At 38.0% G+C, this 16,931-nt stretch overlaps 1 protein-coding gene across 1 annotated transcript; it reads left to right on the top strand.

Moving 5' to 3' along the window:
- The first annotated feature begins 151 nt into the window (after positions 1–151).
- LOC119542365 (submaxillary mucin-like protein) lies at positions 152–16,694 on the top strand. The gene is made up of 14 exons (XM_037847061.1): positions 152–192; positions 929–982; positions 1,137–1,187; positions 6,220–6,252; positions 6,925–6,972; positions 8,249–8,308; positions 10,306–10,335; positions 11,638–11,669; positions 11,756–11,918; positions 12,267–12,304; positions 13,664–13,774; positions 14,829–14,868; positions 15,536–15,644; positions 16,353–16,694. Exons 3-14 carry the CDS (start codon positions 1,163–1,165, stop codon positions 16,579–16,581), a joined length of 918 nt encoding a protein of 305 aa, XP_037702989.1. The 5' UTR covers positions 152–192; positions 929–982; positions 1,137–1,162; the 3' UTR covers positions 16,582–16,694.
- Positions 16,695–16,931: the final 237 nt, after the last annotated feature.

Raw genomic sequence — 16,931 nt, 5'->3', positions numbered from 1 at the left:
TAAATGTTTCTCTTTAATGTCTGATATGATGATAATTCTTTTAGAGCTTGTGGTTTTTTTCTGTTTTTTTAGAGTGTTCAATAGTTTTTTTCTAGTATCCCAAATTCATAGATTTTACCACTTGATTTCTTTCTTTAGCAGCTACAACTCCCAGAGACTGGTCTATTCCTACTGTAACTGAATCTGAAGCAGGTGAGAATGAACAGCTATGATATGATATCATGTGGATACAGATCGTCTCCACCAGCTTTCCTTGAACGAGTTTGCATTTTCTTCAGCGACACTGCAAGTTAGAATAGTTTGCTATCAGAGATAATATCTTTTTGAAGCTATATTAATTTTATACTTGAGCCCTCACGTTCTTACATCTGAAGATGGGATGGATTTTCTCTATTGACATTACACATATCAGAAGCATATCAGTTGGATTCCAGAAAGGTTTCCATTTTTTATGAAACAGAAAAGTGCCCCATGAAACCACGACAAGTGCCTGTATATGTGTGTGTGTGTACATATATGTGTATATATATTCAGGTATATATGTAAATTTGAAGTTTAATATTTTCTCCTACATCTAAAGTTTTAAGCACATTCAAACCTCCCCACTCCTCTCTTTTTTACCTCACAACTGGCATCACTGCAGTACCAGGGAATCAAGCAGGTGAGGATTGGGAAACCATCTAGTCTCCCTTTTATTGAATGCCAGGAAGAAGTGCCTCAAGTTGGGATATCATCTCTTTATATGCCTTGGTTATATTAGTTGGAAACTGGAAAATATGTTTGATTCACTGTCTTCCGTGTGCCCAGAGAAAGGGATTTCTCTTATACCAAAACAACAACAAAACCCCTAAAACTTATCCTTTTTAGTTTGAATTTTCATTTGACTTTAATAAGTCATCAAGATAACCTCAGTCTCTTTGAGTTTCAGGCACTTCTGGGGTAGCCCCTGGCACCACAGTTGCCCCTGGAATTTCCAGCACAGGTGAGTGTACAGTTTGGCGGGGCATCCTTTCTTTGGTACTTCCTACAATGATATGTCTTCCTTCTTGGTGTTTCTAAACAGAAATACTACCATTCCATTCTATGCTCCCTAAATCCTTTCCATTCATGTCTTCCCTCTCCTCCTCTCCAAGTAGCCACTATTTCCCATCGAGGAAGTGGAATGACTGAGATTGGAACCACTGTAGGTAAGTGCTGATAGGCCATTACCTACTTTCCAAAGACAATGTTGCCTGAATTCTCTTTAATATTTATTTCTCCTGTGAAGAGCATTTTCTTAACAACAATGATCAGATATCCGGTATTTTACGTAATAAAGTTCAGACACTCAAACTCTTTATCTTCCTTTCCTCTGTTTCAAGGAGGCTTAGACAACGGAGCTGAGGTACCGAGAATCACTTAGGTGATTTGGAAAGAGAACTTCTTTCTTCCTCTCATTGATATCTAGAGGAAGAGACTCAGTTGTTGACACTTTTGTCATTACATTTTCTGTGGCATAGAAATGTTGCCTGGAGAACATATGTGGATTAACTCCTGCTTAGAAACCTCTGAAAAAAGCTTGTTGGCATGTTGAGGAAACACATAGTTTCTTTATCTCCATCCCAGGCTAATTCCTTCTCATTGTGGGTAAAGAGTTGGCATATCTAGTCCTATCAGTTTCTGGTTCCAAGTTCCAATGTGGGAGCCTCTGGCAAAATTTGTGCACATAAAAGGTCTAATACTTAAAATAATAAATAATGAATCCATTATTTTTAATTTCCTTATTTATATATATATATATATTTATTTATTTATTAAGCAGTTTACATATCTGTCACAACCCAGCTTAGCCCTAGGACCAAGAACATGCCAGGCATGGAGTCAGATATGAGTTTAATAGGGCTTACTTACAGGAATTATGGTTCTGCAGCAGATTTGGGCCTGGAAAGATGGAAGTTAGCACTCCGCAAAAGCAGGGGTGCCAGGGGTGGTTTATTAGGGTTAGGACAAGGAGGGTGTGGACACAAGGGTGTGGAGATTGTTATCAACAGTGACCAGGGGAGTTTCAAGGCTTTGTTAACAATACATTTTTTCCTACCCTGGGGAGGTCTAATGACTTTTAACTTCTGTCCCAGGCAAGTAGGCAGCTATGTGAAATCACTATGGAGGGGAAGGCCCCACATTCCACCTCCGCATAGCAGACTACATTGACCAAAGGACAGACATTGCATCCATAGACAACAGAACACTGGAAGTCCCCCTGACAGAAATAAGAGTTTCATGAAGAGATGCTGCCATGGCCAAGAAAGGAAATTGAACCATTTAGACAAGGGGTCTACTGATAATTGCTGAATTCTGCCAGGCCAATAGGCTATTCCACGCAGTCCAATTTGCAGGGATCACAGTCCAAGAAAGGCTGGAAGCACTTAAAGGTGGCAACTCCATGCAAACCCAACATTGGGTTCAATTGTGGGCATGAGTTAGTGCTGAGGCCCACTGCAGGAAGGTGTTTGCTAGGCGAAAAGAAAGATATTTATGGGGAACAATAAGGAGTAATTGCTGCTGACTTAACAGTATGCATGCTAGAATTCTATTGGTTGATAACAAGGTACATGGCAGAGGAACATTATGGGGAGGTTTTAAATACCAGACATTCTCCCTCTGCAAATCTTAAGAGTTTTCTACCACTACATTAATTGTTAAATTAATTAATGGGCATAAGAAGGGTCCACATAGTCAGGCATAAGATTCCCATGGCAATAGGAGGCCCCAAATTGGTGATAAAGATTTTAACAGGCATTTAGGTCTTATTACAATATTTTGGGTAACTCCTATTTCCCAGGGACTTAGGATTCCTAACCAATGTGGTTGCATAGGCCAGCACCAAGGCCAATTGACCTCATTTTCCCCATTTTGTATGGTCTGAGGCACAGGCAACAACAAATTATTATTATTTCCCCACTTGGGCTGTAAAGCAACTGGACCTTTAACTGGGATTCTCGATGCTTGCATAGGTCCCTCCATTAGTATTTCAATAGAAGCTGGGGCTGCATCTCTCCTGTGGAGTTCAGGCCGGTTTGGACGTGATAAAACCTTTTGTTGTAGAGATTTTATAGTCTGTAGCCCATGCTTGGGTCATTTGTTCAGTGAAAGGAGTCCCCTGATCACTGTCTATTTGTGTAGGTATGCCATACAGAGTGCAAATCCTTTCCAAACAGCTGATGATGGCCCACTGGTTTGCCTTCCCCACCAGGAAAGCTAACAGAAGTTCTGCAGCCATGTCCACCGCAGTAAATGCATACCTTGAGAACAGAAGGGGACCGATGTAATCCACGTGTCCCATCTGGTGTGGTGGCCTACATGGTTGACGCAGAGAGCACAAAGGGCACTCTTTAGTGATGTCCACTAGCTGCTGCAACAGTTACCTTTTGTTGTTGGCAGCTGTCCCAGATGTCTTTCCACAATTCTTGTCATTTCAACAGCTATCTCAGGTGCAGCAGCTTTAGCTGTTGACTCCTCTATAGGTGACTGGTCCAAGAATGTTGTGCATTTCTGCATTCAGAGGACTGGTATTGAAAACTCTGTGCTGTAGCAGGTAGGCTCTCCACCTGGCCAGTGTGCTCAGCTGGGCACTGCCAGAGCGTGGTTTAGAAAGTGCGTCAGTAATCCACCCCAGAGTAGGGATGGCTGTTTTTAAGGTGACTGGGCATCTTTGCGTCAGTCCCTCCACTTGCAATAAGGCATTATATGCAGCACACAATTGCTTTTTTAGGGGGCGTATCTCAGTTCTGCCCCTTTCCACAATGGTGACCAAAGCCAAGGGGCATTTGTTTAGAATGTTGCCTCTGCCACAGATTCTACCCAAAGCCAGTATCAGTGCTGGTTCCAGCCGATCAATTCACAGGGCGGGTCTGGACTTACGTCCCCCAGTGCTTGTGTCTGTGTTATTGCCCTTTTTAAACACAGCCTATTGGGAGGTCTTCCCTTCCCAGGGAGAGCCTTTCTTAGTCAAGACATAAACAGGTTTTAACATTTGGGCTAAGTGAGGAACAAAGGTTTCCAATAACCTAACAACTCTAAGAAAGCTATTAGTTGCTTTGGTGTTTGTGACACAGGGAAACATTGCACCTTAAAGAGAGTTACTGGTTAGTGAAATAGAGTTACACTTGCGGGACTTTTCCACTTTACCTTATTCCTTCGCCAGGAGATGGTGGCAGATGGTCAGGCTATGTACATAGCCTTGGAGAAGCACAGTAAACGTCCATTGTTGGCCTCCCCAGGAGAAGGGTAATGCAGGCTGGCTTGATTTTCCTAGAGAGATACTAAAACAAACAAACAAAAAAAAAACAGAAAAAAGATAAGCAATCCAATACAAAATGATATGGACACAATTGGGTACTGATTTCTTGTAATAAACCAGCAGTGTTCAGGACTGTGGTATATAATGGTGGTATTACCTTGTTTAAAGCACACCTCCCCCATCTTTCTGCACCTCAGTCCTACCCCCATAGCTGCCTTAGGTGCTTAAGCCTTGGGGGCAGGGATTGCTGAGACAGAAAGAGGCTTATCTTGTTGAACTTGAATTTAAAAGCTTTAAATCAGGGCCTTGGGATTTGGGAGTTTCTACGCCTTACTTTTAATTATTTCCAATTATTAGATCTATTTCACTTATGGGAAAGGTCTTTGCCTTTTCCAGAGGCAGCCCTTTGCTGCCTTAGGGAAATTCCAGGGGCAGTTTCCTTTTAATGTCCAGGTTTGTTTACAGTAATTACAGAACTAAAGCTTTGAACCCTGCTGCAAAAAAGGTTTTTTTTCTTTTGGGACTTCAGGAGTCCTAACATATATATAAAAGTATTCATTTATTTTTAAGCAATTTAAATAGAGCTCTTTAAGTATTTTTGTTAATTTGTTATTACCATCCGGAGGTATAAGAATACACATTAAACAGGCAGAGCAAAACAACAATACATTGAACAGGCAGACAAGACACAAATAGAAAGTTAGTCACAAGAAACAGATACATAGAAATACTTTTGAGAGGGGCAAATACAGGATTGAATATACATTATATCATCCCATTTCTACCCTTTTTCAGAACAATTCTAATTATAATACCATATTCTTTCCATAGAGCCATTTCTCTCCTGATTTTAAATCATATTGAGGTCAGGTAGTGTGTTACAGAAATAAACATTTTTCTCATAGGCTAATAAGTAAAATATTTCCAATTTTTTTTTTAAAATTCAGCCAAAAGTTTCCCATTCTTCCCCCACTTCCTCTTCCGAGGAAGAGTCTGTGGGGTCCCATGCTTTGGGGTCCCATCTCGGAGTAGCTAAAATTCTCCAGGGTAACTTATGACCTTTGGCTCATGATCATCCACTTGGAACAAGCAATCGGTCAGAGTCCTTTATTTCAGTCTGTGCTTATCTCTAGTTTGACTTTCTCTTCTAAAAGGCGTGCTATCTGTTGCAAAACAGCAACTCCGCTGGAGTTTTCACGGCATCCCCATACTCTTGGAGTGGTCCCCATTATCTAGGAAGGCTGCCACCCCTCCTCACATGGATGATGTGGGACAATTTGGGATTCCCCCAACAGACTCCCCCTTCCTATAGAATTCATGCCTGCTATGGCCGACAGCACTTCAATCCTTCTGGCAATTGTTGCAGCCCAGCTTAGCCCTAGGAGCAAGAACACGCCAGGCACGGAGTTAGACATGAGTTTAACAGGGCTGATTTACAGGAGCTATGGTTCCATGGGGGCAGGCTGGGAAAGATGGAGGTTAGCGCTCTGCAAAAGCAGGGGTGCCAGGGGGTGATTAATAGGGTTAGGACAAAGGAGGGTGTGAACACAAGGACCTGGAGATGGTTATCAACTGTGATCAGGGGAGGGGAGTTTCAAAGCTCGGTTAACAATACATTTTTCCTCCCCTGAGGGGGTCTAATGACTTTTAATGGCTGTCCGAGGCAAGTAGGCCGCTTTGTGAAATCACTATGGAGGGGAGGGGGCCCGGGCTCTGGGCACCCCGCACCCAATATCTTATTCCAATTAAGGACTAGCTAAGGTCCAATTAAGAGACATCCAAGTTAAAAATTTTTATCCCCACTTTTTAAACAGTGAAACTTGTGTACAAAAGCTTAAGTCACTCTTTTAGTCAAAAAGGAGTCTTTTCTGACTTAATATTAAATGACAAAAAAATCTTCATTTGTGCTTATCTTATGTACTTATAATTTTTTTCATTAGGAGCCACCACTGGAGCACCAGGAATTAGGACAGGTAAGCATGGGAAAAGCCTTTGATATGATCTTCAACCTTGGACAAAAGAAATCATCGGGACTGTGACATTAGCCACTGCATTAACCTTGGCCTTGTGAAGACATGCAGTAAACATGGAAAATGCCTCTCCTTCTGTTAGTTTTAGGCCCAGAAATTGTCCTCTCCTGTGTTAGTCAGTGATAGGCATGTTGGGGATCGCATTCCTTTAATGCTCATGAAGGCGTCACCATGTTGATCTTTCTCCTTTTCTCCCCACCTCAGGCACTACCTGAGTAGCCCCTGGTACAACAGTTGCACCTGCACCTTAGGCACATCAACAAGCTGAGAAGGATCACTGCCCATGCAGAGCTCCTCCGTAAAATGTCTCCCCTGCTGATCCTGCCACTTTTTTCGCAGATTCATCAAATGTCTTTCCTAATTCCTTTTCTTTTCTCCTCTTTCTCAGAGGCCACAGCTTTCTTACAAATCACTGGAGCAGAAACAGTCCCAGATAAAAATTAACAGTCCATGAATTCCTTATAGTAAGTCTAGTTGGCTGAAATAAATCCAGGGTGATTTCTTTATTATGGAAATCATTTTCTGAGCCCCAGAAGTTTCAGAATGTCAGTGCTTTACCCAAATCCGTTTGTTTACAGACAACAGAATATTTTATCTTTCTTTTCTCCTCTTCAGGAGCCAGGACCACCATACCAGTGAGCCAAGTCTCTGGCAGTCAAACAGGTGAGCATGAAAGTATATAGCTATCTGCTTGATAATTTATCAATATTCAGAAAAAGGAGACCTCTAAGGTGAAAACATAGACCTTGTGCTCTCTCTCTCCCCCTCTTTCCTTCTCTCTCCCTCTCTACTTTAAACACCACTGGAGTATCAAACTCACACAGATATTTTCTCATTTTCTCTCACTCTTTTATAATACCTCTTCTTCAAAACTAATAAAGAAAAACCAGGAAATGAAGTTCAAAAAGTAAAATTGCTAAATGTGAAACAAGCTCTTGTCATTTAGAGAAGGGGGACCCAAAGGTGAGCTGTTTATCAAGGGCTTGGGAAAATATTGGTTCACCTCTGTGGGCAAGGAGTTGCTAAGACAGGGACCTCTTAATGTTTCATTGGTGGAGCAAGGGGGGATTGAACTAGCTTTAGGAGATGGATTGGCACACTCTTAGGTGCTTTGAAACTGTTGTTCAGTGTGGATGTATCTTAGGAGCTGAGCTTCTGAGACCAGAAAAGATTCACTGCTCCTCCCATACTCATTTAGCTACTTCCAGGGAAACATCTGAAACAACCGTCACTCCTGGAATTTTTGCCACAATCAAATAATAATAAATGTACTTTGCTTGATGGCAACTCAGAAGACAATCAGTTTATTTGAGGTTAACCTCTAGCTCCTTTAGTCCCCTGCACTAACCATTTTTATTCCTCCTTTAGCAGCTGCTGTTTCCACAGGAGTCTACAAAACATCTGGAACTAAAATGCAAACACTGGGAATAAAAACATCAAGGGCCATTTGAAGCTTTGATTATACATAAGGAATTGAGTTTGGGGGAGAAGGGATGAAGAGAAAGAAACAGGAGAGAGAGGCCAGGATGATGATCTTAAATTTCCTTTTGGAACACAACTTTGAAGTTCAACTAGGGATACCTTTCTTTTATGGGAATTTTGGGGTTAGATTTTTCAGTAGAGTCCCCCTTTTTAAGAATAAATCACGCAGTTTGAGATCTCTGAGAATGGGGTTATGAAATGTGCTACCCCTGATATTTTTTCCACTTCCTATTGTAATCTCCTCCTCGATGTCAGCTGGAGTCATGACAAGCTGAGAATTATACCAACAAGGTAAAATAAAATGGCCCAAATGAACTGGAATGAATTATCTATTCCACATGAAGCTTTCCTTGAGCACGAATGTGTGCAGTCACATATGCATGTACACACAGATTTGATGTGCATACATATTATTCTAATAAATATAATTACAATACCATCCTTTGTTCTCCCTTAGAAACCACTGTAGTAACCACTGTAGTAAGAACAAATGACCAAGAAACTGAAAACAAAACAGGTCAGTATGAGAAAAACCTTAATTTATTTGTTAACTTCTTCAAATCATATTTTTTAACACCTTGTATCTGCTAGATCCTGTAGCAGACAATGAGGGAATAAACATGAGTAAGACACAGCCTTTGCCATTAAAAAAATTTTATCTTCTAGTGGAAAGATCCATAAAGCATAGATACAGTCACTACAGTGTGTTTCATGCTAACCTAAAAACATGTACAGCTAAAGTCCCAGGTGGTGGGGGAAGAGTAGAATATTAATTTCTATTAGCTGGTGATATTGACTGACAGTATCATAGATGGGATGATTGAGTTTAATATGGGCTGGGGTCATGAGGGAATTCTTGCCAAACTGCCTTGAAAAGAAACAGACATGAGATCACATGGGTGAGTTTAGGAATCGAGCAGAGCTTGGCAATGACTGTAGGAGGGTCAGAGAGGAAATGAGGTTGGAAAGGTAAGTAGGGAAAGGTTCATGAAGGACATTTCCTTAGTTTGCCAGAGCCACTGTCACAAATACCACAAATTGGCTTGACTTAAACAGTGGGAATTTATGGGCTCACAGTTTTGAGGCCAAAAGAAGTCAAAAATCTAGATACTGGCAAGGCTGGCTTTTTCCCGAAAGTCTATAGTGTTCTGGCTCTGGGTCTGGCTCCCTGCAGTCTTCTGGGTTCCTTAGCTCGTATTTCTGCCTTCTGTCTCACGGTGATGTCCTTTCCTTTATAGCTTCTGTAACTTTGGGTTCTCTTTATAAGGCCTCCAGTAGTCAGGATTAAGAACTACTTGCTTTATTGGGCTACTTCTTAACTAAAAATAACATCTTCAGGAGGTCCAATTGCAATGGATTCACACCCACTGGAATGTGGTTTAAGATTAAGAACATGTGTTTGTTGGGGTACATAATTCAGCCTGCCACTCACCTTACTTCCATACTAAATGATAATTTATTCTTATAGTAAATGAGACCCACTTAAGGATTTTATCAAAGTGTGACATGATTAGATCTTTGTTAGAGAAACTACTCTGACAGCAATGTGGAGATTAGGAAACTGTTCTTTATGGTTCTTCTTAGAAATCTCACCAGCGAACTGTTAGTTTTCTCTTGGAATTCAGGTCAGGGAAAATTTCCTGTTGTATTTGTACCTAAAAGATCACTTTTCTCTCTGGTTGCTGGTTTCTGCTAGTCAGTGGAGCATTATTAATTAAGGGATTAGCTTCCCCTCCCACAGTAGAGTTAAAGACATTTGATCACCAAATTCCCAAATTTTAACTCATTTCTTATCTACTTTCTTTCTACCTTTAAATTGCAGAAAAACTCATAGACATTTTTAGTTCCTCTCAAATACTCTGTAGTTCCTAGACCAGCCTTTTGCTTGGTAGGTAGAATAAAAATATTGATGTGATTTTTAGCTGTTCTAAAGTAAAAGGTGAAAATTATGAGTGGATGGTTGGTTTGGCCAAAATATGTGATGTGTGAAGGCTCAAAAAGATATATACATTTATGATCAGTGTAAAGTATTTGCTGGGGGTGAAGGTAGAGGAAGATTGACATATTTACAGAAGACAAAAACAGGATACAGATTCTTAAAGGAGTAAAACTAGCTAATTTTTTGATACTTAGAATTTCCCCCCTATATCTGGAAATCATCCTTTTCCTGTTGTGGTTATCTATGTTATTTTCTGCTCATCAGAACTATCTTCCAAGAAAATTTTGAAGAGAAGTTTACCTAGATGTTTTCTACTTTTTCCTTTTTGTTCTCACATTACCCTACCATTAAAATTCAAGGTCTGTGGGAAGTCCTTTCTAATGGTGGGATTTTAAAGGCCATGACAAGCAGAAAGGGAAGACATATGGGAAATATGGCCATTTGTAAGACTGCAGAGTAGCCATTACATACATACATTAATAGAAGAATGTGTTAGATAACTACAATTGCCCCAAAACTATTCCAATAACTTTAGAGACTAATATGAGGTTTCTTTTTTCTTTTTTAATATACAGGGTGTCCAGTATCACTTCCACCACCTGCAGGTGAGACTACTTCCACTTCAGAATCATTCTGCATTAATGGTTCTTCTTATAAATCCAATTTAAGAGGCCATGCCAATAACCAGTCACTAACAAAGGAAATGCTGTAGCATTAGAAAATTTGAAGTGGATGAATTTAGCTTTCATTTACCAAGCTTGAGAAGGTGGTTGGGGCTGTAATATGGGAGTCCTGGAAAGCTAGAATGAGGGATTTATTTCATAAGACAATAAGGGACCATCAAAAGTTTTTAATCATAGGAGTGATGAAGTGAGAAGTTATGCTTTAGAACAATTATTCTGCCTATGGTATAGAGAATGGATTGGATCAGGAAGAGATCTGAGTCAGGGTATCCCCTCCAGAAAGCTATTAAGAGGTGCTAAGAAAGATAATAAGGCTCTGAAGTAATGTAGCAAGCAGAACTAGAGAAGGAAGGGATTAAAGTGAGAGTAAAGATACAGGATTTGACAGTAGATTGGATGCCAAATAACAGAAAGGAAGGAATCAGAATGGCTCTTAAGCTTAAGCTTAAATGATTGAAAGAAGAGTGAGATCCTTAATGGAAGTAAGCCAGCCTAGAAGACAAGCTGGCTTTAGGGGAAATGGTACACTTTGGTTTGTGCACATTGAGTGTGAGGTTCCTATGAATCTTCTAGGATGATATCTATCTGGCTCGAGAGCTCAGGAGAGATCTGGACTGGAGCTAGAGGTTTGAGAGTCATCCATGATGTTACAGTGGACCGTGTGGAGATGGAGGAAAGTGCCAGGGAAGGACTAGAGAGAAAATGAGAGACACTAAGAACTGCCAACAAAGAGAGGGCAGTCTTGTTAACATATATAAGGGAAACCACAAGCATTTTACTGTGTTAGACCTGAAGGAAGGAGAATATTTAGAAGGTTCGAGTTAATGTCAATTATTGCAGAAGACTTGAAAAACTGAGCAAGGGCTCTTGGGTCTTGTAATTATGAAGTCATTGGTGATGTGTGGCATCATGGAGGCAAAAGACAAACTGTAAAACACTAAGTAAAATAGTAGCATTAAGATTTATTTTCCACTGTCAGGAGAGACAAGAATTACCCTTTGCTGGGGATTGTGAAAAATTGGATTTGTATATACTTGTTAGGAGCTGTTTGCAAGAAGCAGGCCGGTGGGATTTATCCCCCTTAAAGCACCATCCAACCCTCCATAATTCTGTGACTCTGAAATCATGGTGCCAATTACAGTATTATCCACCTAGTGGTTATCTATAAATAAGATATGGTTATATTTTACCAAATTTAATTACCTTTTATCATCTCGTTAACAGTTTGTCTTGGTCCACTGGGAGAACAGAAATGTGTAAGTACACTTTTTCACTACTTTAATCCAATCTTGCTCTCAGTCCTGTATTTGAATAAAATTCTGAACTTGGTTTCTATCTGTAGCCTGGAGACGTATGGACTGCCAATTGCCACAGATGTACCTGTACTGATGCAAGAACTGTAAACTGCCAGCCCAAGAAGTGCCCTTCTTTACCCACATGCCAAACTGGAGAGAAACTTGTAAAATTCAAATCTAATGATACCTGCTGTGAAGTTGGATACTGTGGTATGTATTCAGAAGGCATTATTTGAGTTGGATCTGTTTATTCCTTACTTATTCATATATTCAACAGATATTTATTAGGCTAGTAATGTGTAAAACATTATGCTGGACAGTTGTGGTAGATACAAGAGGATCAGTACCTGCCCTCTTAAAACTTACTATTGGGGTAGTGGGGGAAACTCAGAATTAGCAGTTTTGAATATAATCAGTGGGCTAAAGGGAGGAATGGTGTTATGGAAAAAAAACATTATAATTGGTTGATAAATACGATCTCATATAAAATTTCTGTTTTGTAAATAAAAGGGGAAACATAATATCATTTAAGGATAAAATAATGTGTTTGTTTTTCAGAACCAAGAACGTGTTTATTTAACAATACTAATTATAAGGTAATGTCTTTCTATTTTAAAATATTTTTATTCATAGAATTACATGAATAAATGCAATGCTTAGCTACAGCCAGGTTCTTTCAGCTTATACTATGGAAGAATCAAAAATAACAGTGGAGAGGAAATCTACTCATTTTTTCCCATAACCGTTTCAAAATGAATGTCAAATGTAACACTCACCATGGCTCACTTCAAAGGGAAAAACTATACTTGATCATTAACTACCCAGCAGTGTAGCTTCTGAACAAAATTACCCATGGGCTTTGCCAGATGGAGAAGACATAATTTGTAACATTCAAATCAATGAACAGAGTTAAACTATAATTATAACCAGAAAGATCAGATGGCCAAACTGTTAGATATCAAATAGAAAACCCAAAGACTGAAACACCATTATGTGGATATAGCAACACAGTATATTAGGGTTTGATTTTGACATTTGATGTGGCATTTACAATAATGTAACTTTTTAGAAAAAGAATCAGGAAGTCATAAAAACCAGATGATTATCAAATTGATATTTAAACTGATGATACTAAATATTAAAAAAAAAAAAACTAAAAATACTTGGGGTATAAATGTTAGGAAATAACTAAAATAGAATCTATGAGAGTTTTAATTTGACCATTCCTTCATCAAATTCAAATTTCCACCTGAGTTTCTTAATTTTCTGTTCCCAAAAGAAGTATGACTTGAGAACTGATGGCCGTTTTAAATACAAAATATGATTATGTTTAAAGAACAACAGAAAAGTTTTACCTCTGTTTAGATGCAAAGTAGTTAAAATAATAACATTTTAGTTTATCTGAAAAAAGTTCATTTTGTGGTTTGAGGCCCTGAAATAAATACAATTTTTTCAACCCGTTGTTTGAATTTTGAGTATAAACAAATTATAAAGCGACCTAGAAGTTTTTAAAAGTATGGGAACAGAAGCAAAGGTAAATGTAAAACGTCTTGTGAGACTTGCCATTTGTTCTAATCTGATAAATTTACTTGTGGCAATTTTTTTCCCCACTTAGCTTTCATGTTTTCCCTTAAGCTTTTAGCATAATTGGTAAACTGCCCGCTCATCATAAAATAATCTTTCCCCCAAATCCTTGAAAAATATAATGTAGTAACTGTAGGTGAATCTTAATTTGGCATATTCTGTGCTCTCAGTGAGGAGCTTTGATTTATTCATGGAAGTAGAAGACTTTCAATCAACTTTTCCTTGGGTTTATTTAATCTAATGGCCAACATGCCTCCAGAAATTCACTAGACATTAAAAATTAAAAATTTTCTTCCAGGTTTTATTGTCCACCTGAAAAAGAAATTGAAGTAAATAATAATTTTTTTCTCCTCTACCCCACTTCCTCCTAGATTGGTGCTTCATTTGATGACCCCACGAACCCATGCATCTCCTACTACTGCAACAACACTGGCTTTGCTGTAGTGGTCCAAGACTGCCCAAAGCAGACCTGGTGTGCAGAAGTAAGTGGTCTTCTTAACTAACAAACAAGATTCACATCTCACATTAAATACAAAGCCAGCCTGCCTTCTTTCTCATTTAGAAAAGTTCGGGTCTGACCAACAGACAACTGTTTTATATATTCCGTATCTCCTTGCTCAAATTCATTTCATCCAAAGCCACAAGATTCCAGATATATATGCCTTTTATTCCTAAGTACCTTTTTCATATTAAGGGTATATTTGCAGGCTCTATAAAACTTAATATAGTGCTATTCTAGAAGAAGTAAATTACTAGAGAAAACATTTTGCTATTTTAACCCCCCCCCCAAAACACACACACACACACACACACACACACACAAACAACAACAAAAAAAACCCAAGAAATTCCACACACCAATTGTTGTTTTAAATAGTTCAGGGATTTAGGTTAAACATTATTTTCTAGACAAATACAAATTCTCTGTAAAATCACATATATGTGTATTATTCATATCTTTCTTTGTGACACAGTTTTCATTTCGTTACCCAAAGAATACGATGGGGTTTTGTATTAATAAATACTTAAGTTTAAATTATTATTTTTCTTTCTGAAGTTGTAATTGATAATATGGCGTTAAATTTTATTTTAAAATGCCAATACTGAATTTCAACATTTCTTGAGATTTTACTTCAAGACACTGATAGATTTTGGGATTAAAATAATGTATAAGTTACAGATGCTGCCCATTAAGTTTACTATCTAAGAGTAATGCCTTTATTAAAGTATGTTTCAATAAAATAAGTAGTTTTATTTTTGTGTATATCTTTAGAAATAATTTAATTTAAATAACAATTTTTCCTTTTCTGTCCATTGTTGAAAAAAGTTTAGTCCAAGTACTCAGTCCCGTTTTTATTATTAAGCTCATCTCACTCCCCTCTCCACCCTTGCTCACTGGATCTGAGATCAAAATGTTCACCTCTTCCATTTCCCCCCTTTGTAATGCTATTTCATTAAGTTAAGAAATGTCATATTATATATTTAAAAAGTTCTGAAAAGTGTTCTAGTCTCTTTTCTTTTCTCTTACCCCTGCAGGAAGACAGAATCTATGATTCAAAAAAATGTTGCTATACATGTAAGTAAAATTAGGCTTCACATGTAGAGGAAATGCAAACTATTGAAAATAATTTTTGTTTCTTTTAAACAAAATGGTAAATCATTAATAGAAAGCCTCCTATATTTTAATAAAAGTATTTTAACCTATATGCATAGATGAACAATTGATATTTGTACATAATGTATTATATTAACTTAGTTATGTGGGTTGCAGCCTTCTTCCCAGTAAATGGCATTATGTTTTTTCTTGGGCTCAGCTTGCATTCCTAGCTTCATAAAGTTACGATGCAAATTCATGTATTAGATCAGAAGAATGTTTAGCAATGAGAAAATGGGTGTCAAAAACAATCAATCCCCTTCTATCTTCCTCTTTCTCCTTCCCTCTCACCTCCCCCCTCCTTGTCGCCTGCCTCTCCTTTTCCTTTTTCTTCTTTCCATCCTTTTCCTTCTTCTTCCTACCCTGTCTCCTCCTCTTGTAATAGTGATAACAGCAATCATAAAAAGAAAATATTCATTTGTATATTAACCAGGTGGCTTGTGCTGTTTACTGAAATATTTCATCTCCTCAATAACATTGTTGAAGAAATTGCTATTATTATTCTCCATTTTATGGTTAAGACAATTGAGACTTAGCAAACTGTTCAGGTTAAATCGCATTTCTGACTCTGTTATCCATGTTGTTTTAGGTAAGAATCATTGCAGAGCTTCAAATGTGAATGTGACCGTGACGTACAAAGGTTGCAAGAAACGAACTGAGATGGCAAGATGCATAGGGGAATGCAAAAAGACTGTCAAGTGAGTATTCTTTGAATGTGTACTGTGCTTTGACTGCATGACATTGTGGAGGAAATTAAGCCTTTACAACATTACATGGGGATAGTGTTACATGAGAGCAATACTGTTTTATGATCAGAACCTAATGAGACAAATATCTAAAAATTAAAATCTCAGCAATAAAATAAACATTTTAAATGCTGGATAATTATGAAGTAGTTTTCTCAAAAATGCCTAACACAAAACATTTATGGCAAATTATTCACTTTCATTCAGTGATTGCAGATTATTTAAGCAAGGAAGTGAAGTTTCTCTAATATTATTCTTAAACTGCCCCTTGAATTTTAGACATAACTATTGCATGTTCTTCATTTATATATACTTTCAGGTACAGATTAATATTATGGACAACAATGATTTGGTTTTAAATTGTGTATTTAAAAATCAGATTTAACTTTTAGATTTTTTGCACCATAATGCTCTAATTATGAGATTAGAAATTTCCATTTTGAATTTCTTTTCTTATTTCTTTTGCCTTATGTAAAAATTATCACTGACTAATCCACATCAGTAGTTCATAGTGAGGGGGCAAATGCAAGGTCTAGGAAAATAATAAGTTGATTGGAAGATTTGCTTACTTACTTAGACAATCAATTAGATTTTGAGTATTTATGTCAATTTATTTCAGATGTTCCAAAAAATTTATTACTGAATTTTCTTTTCTTTCAGGTACAATTATGATACCTTTCAGTTGGAAAATCCATGTGTTTGCTGCAAAGAAGACAACTATGAGTTCAGAGAAATAGATCTTGACTGTCCTGATGGCACTACAATTTCTTATAGATACATGCACACCCTGACATGCTCTTGCTCAAACACGTGCCAAGAATCTGTGACCAAACCACCACTTAATGTTACCTCTTTGGTTGTAAATTCAGACCACGCATTTATTTTATAAGGGAGCAAAAAATAATCATTTAATATTAAGAATAACTAAACTTTGTATCTAGCTCAAAAAGTGAATTATTATGAAGCATTTCATTCCCTTGTTTACTGGGTCTGAAAAATAAACTCAACTTTGCAAGCAATTAGCATATGTATTTATTTTGAACAGTAAGACTATTTTTCTGTAAGTCAAGGAAAACTGGGTCATGCCATGGTTCTCCAATACTGGAGCCAGAGGCAATCCAGGCTTGATCTTTTTAACATGTGTCAACTGGTCATAAGCAAGCCTTTCCCCAAAGCAAAAGACAAATTGAGAGAAAGATGGCAGCAGATGGGTGATAGCAGGTCATGGGCATGAAGAAA

Source organism: Choloepus didactylus, chromosome 8, assembly GCF_015220235.1.
Source record: "Choloepus didactylus isolate mChoDid1 chromosome 8, mChoDid1.pri, whole genome shotgun sequence".
NCBI lineage: Eukaryota > Metazoa > Chordata > Mammalia > Pilosa > Megalonychidae > Choloepus > Choloepus didactylus.
Note: the sequence above shows the minus strand (reverse complement) of the source record. Positions and strands in the feature narration are given on the sequence as shown.

What these genes read in the sequence shown, in the direction of transcription:
- LOC119542365 (XM_037847061.1), top strand. Translation starts at nt 1,163, where the DNA reads ATGACTGAGATTGGAACCACTGTAG. An exon ending in AGCACCAGGAATTAGGACAG is followed by an intron (nt 6,253 to 6,924) that starts GTAAGCATGGGA and finishes TCTCCTCTTCAG; the next exon opens with GAGCCAGGACCACCATACCA. An exon ending in TTAACAATACTAATTATAAG is followed by an intron (nt 12,305 to 13,663) that starts GTAATGTCTTTC and finishes ACTTCCTCCTAG; the next exon opens with ATTGGTGCTTCATTTGATGA.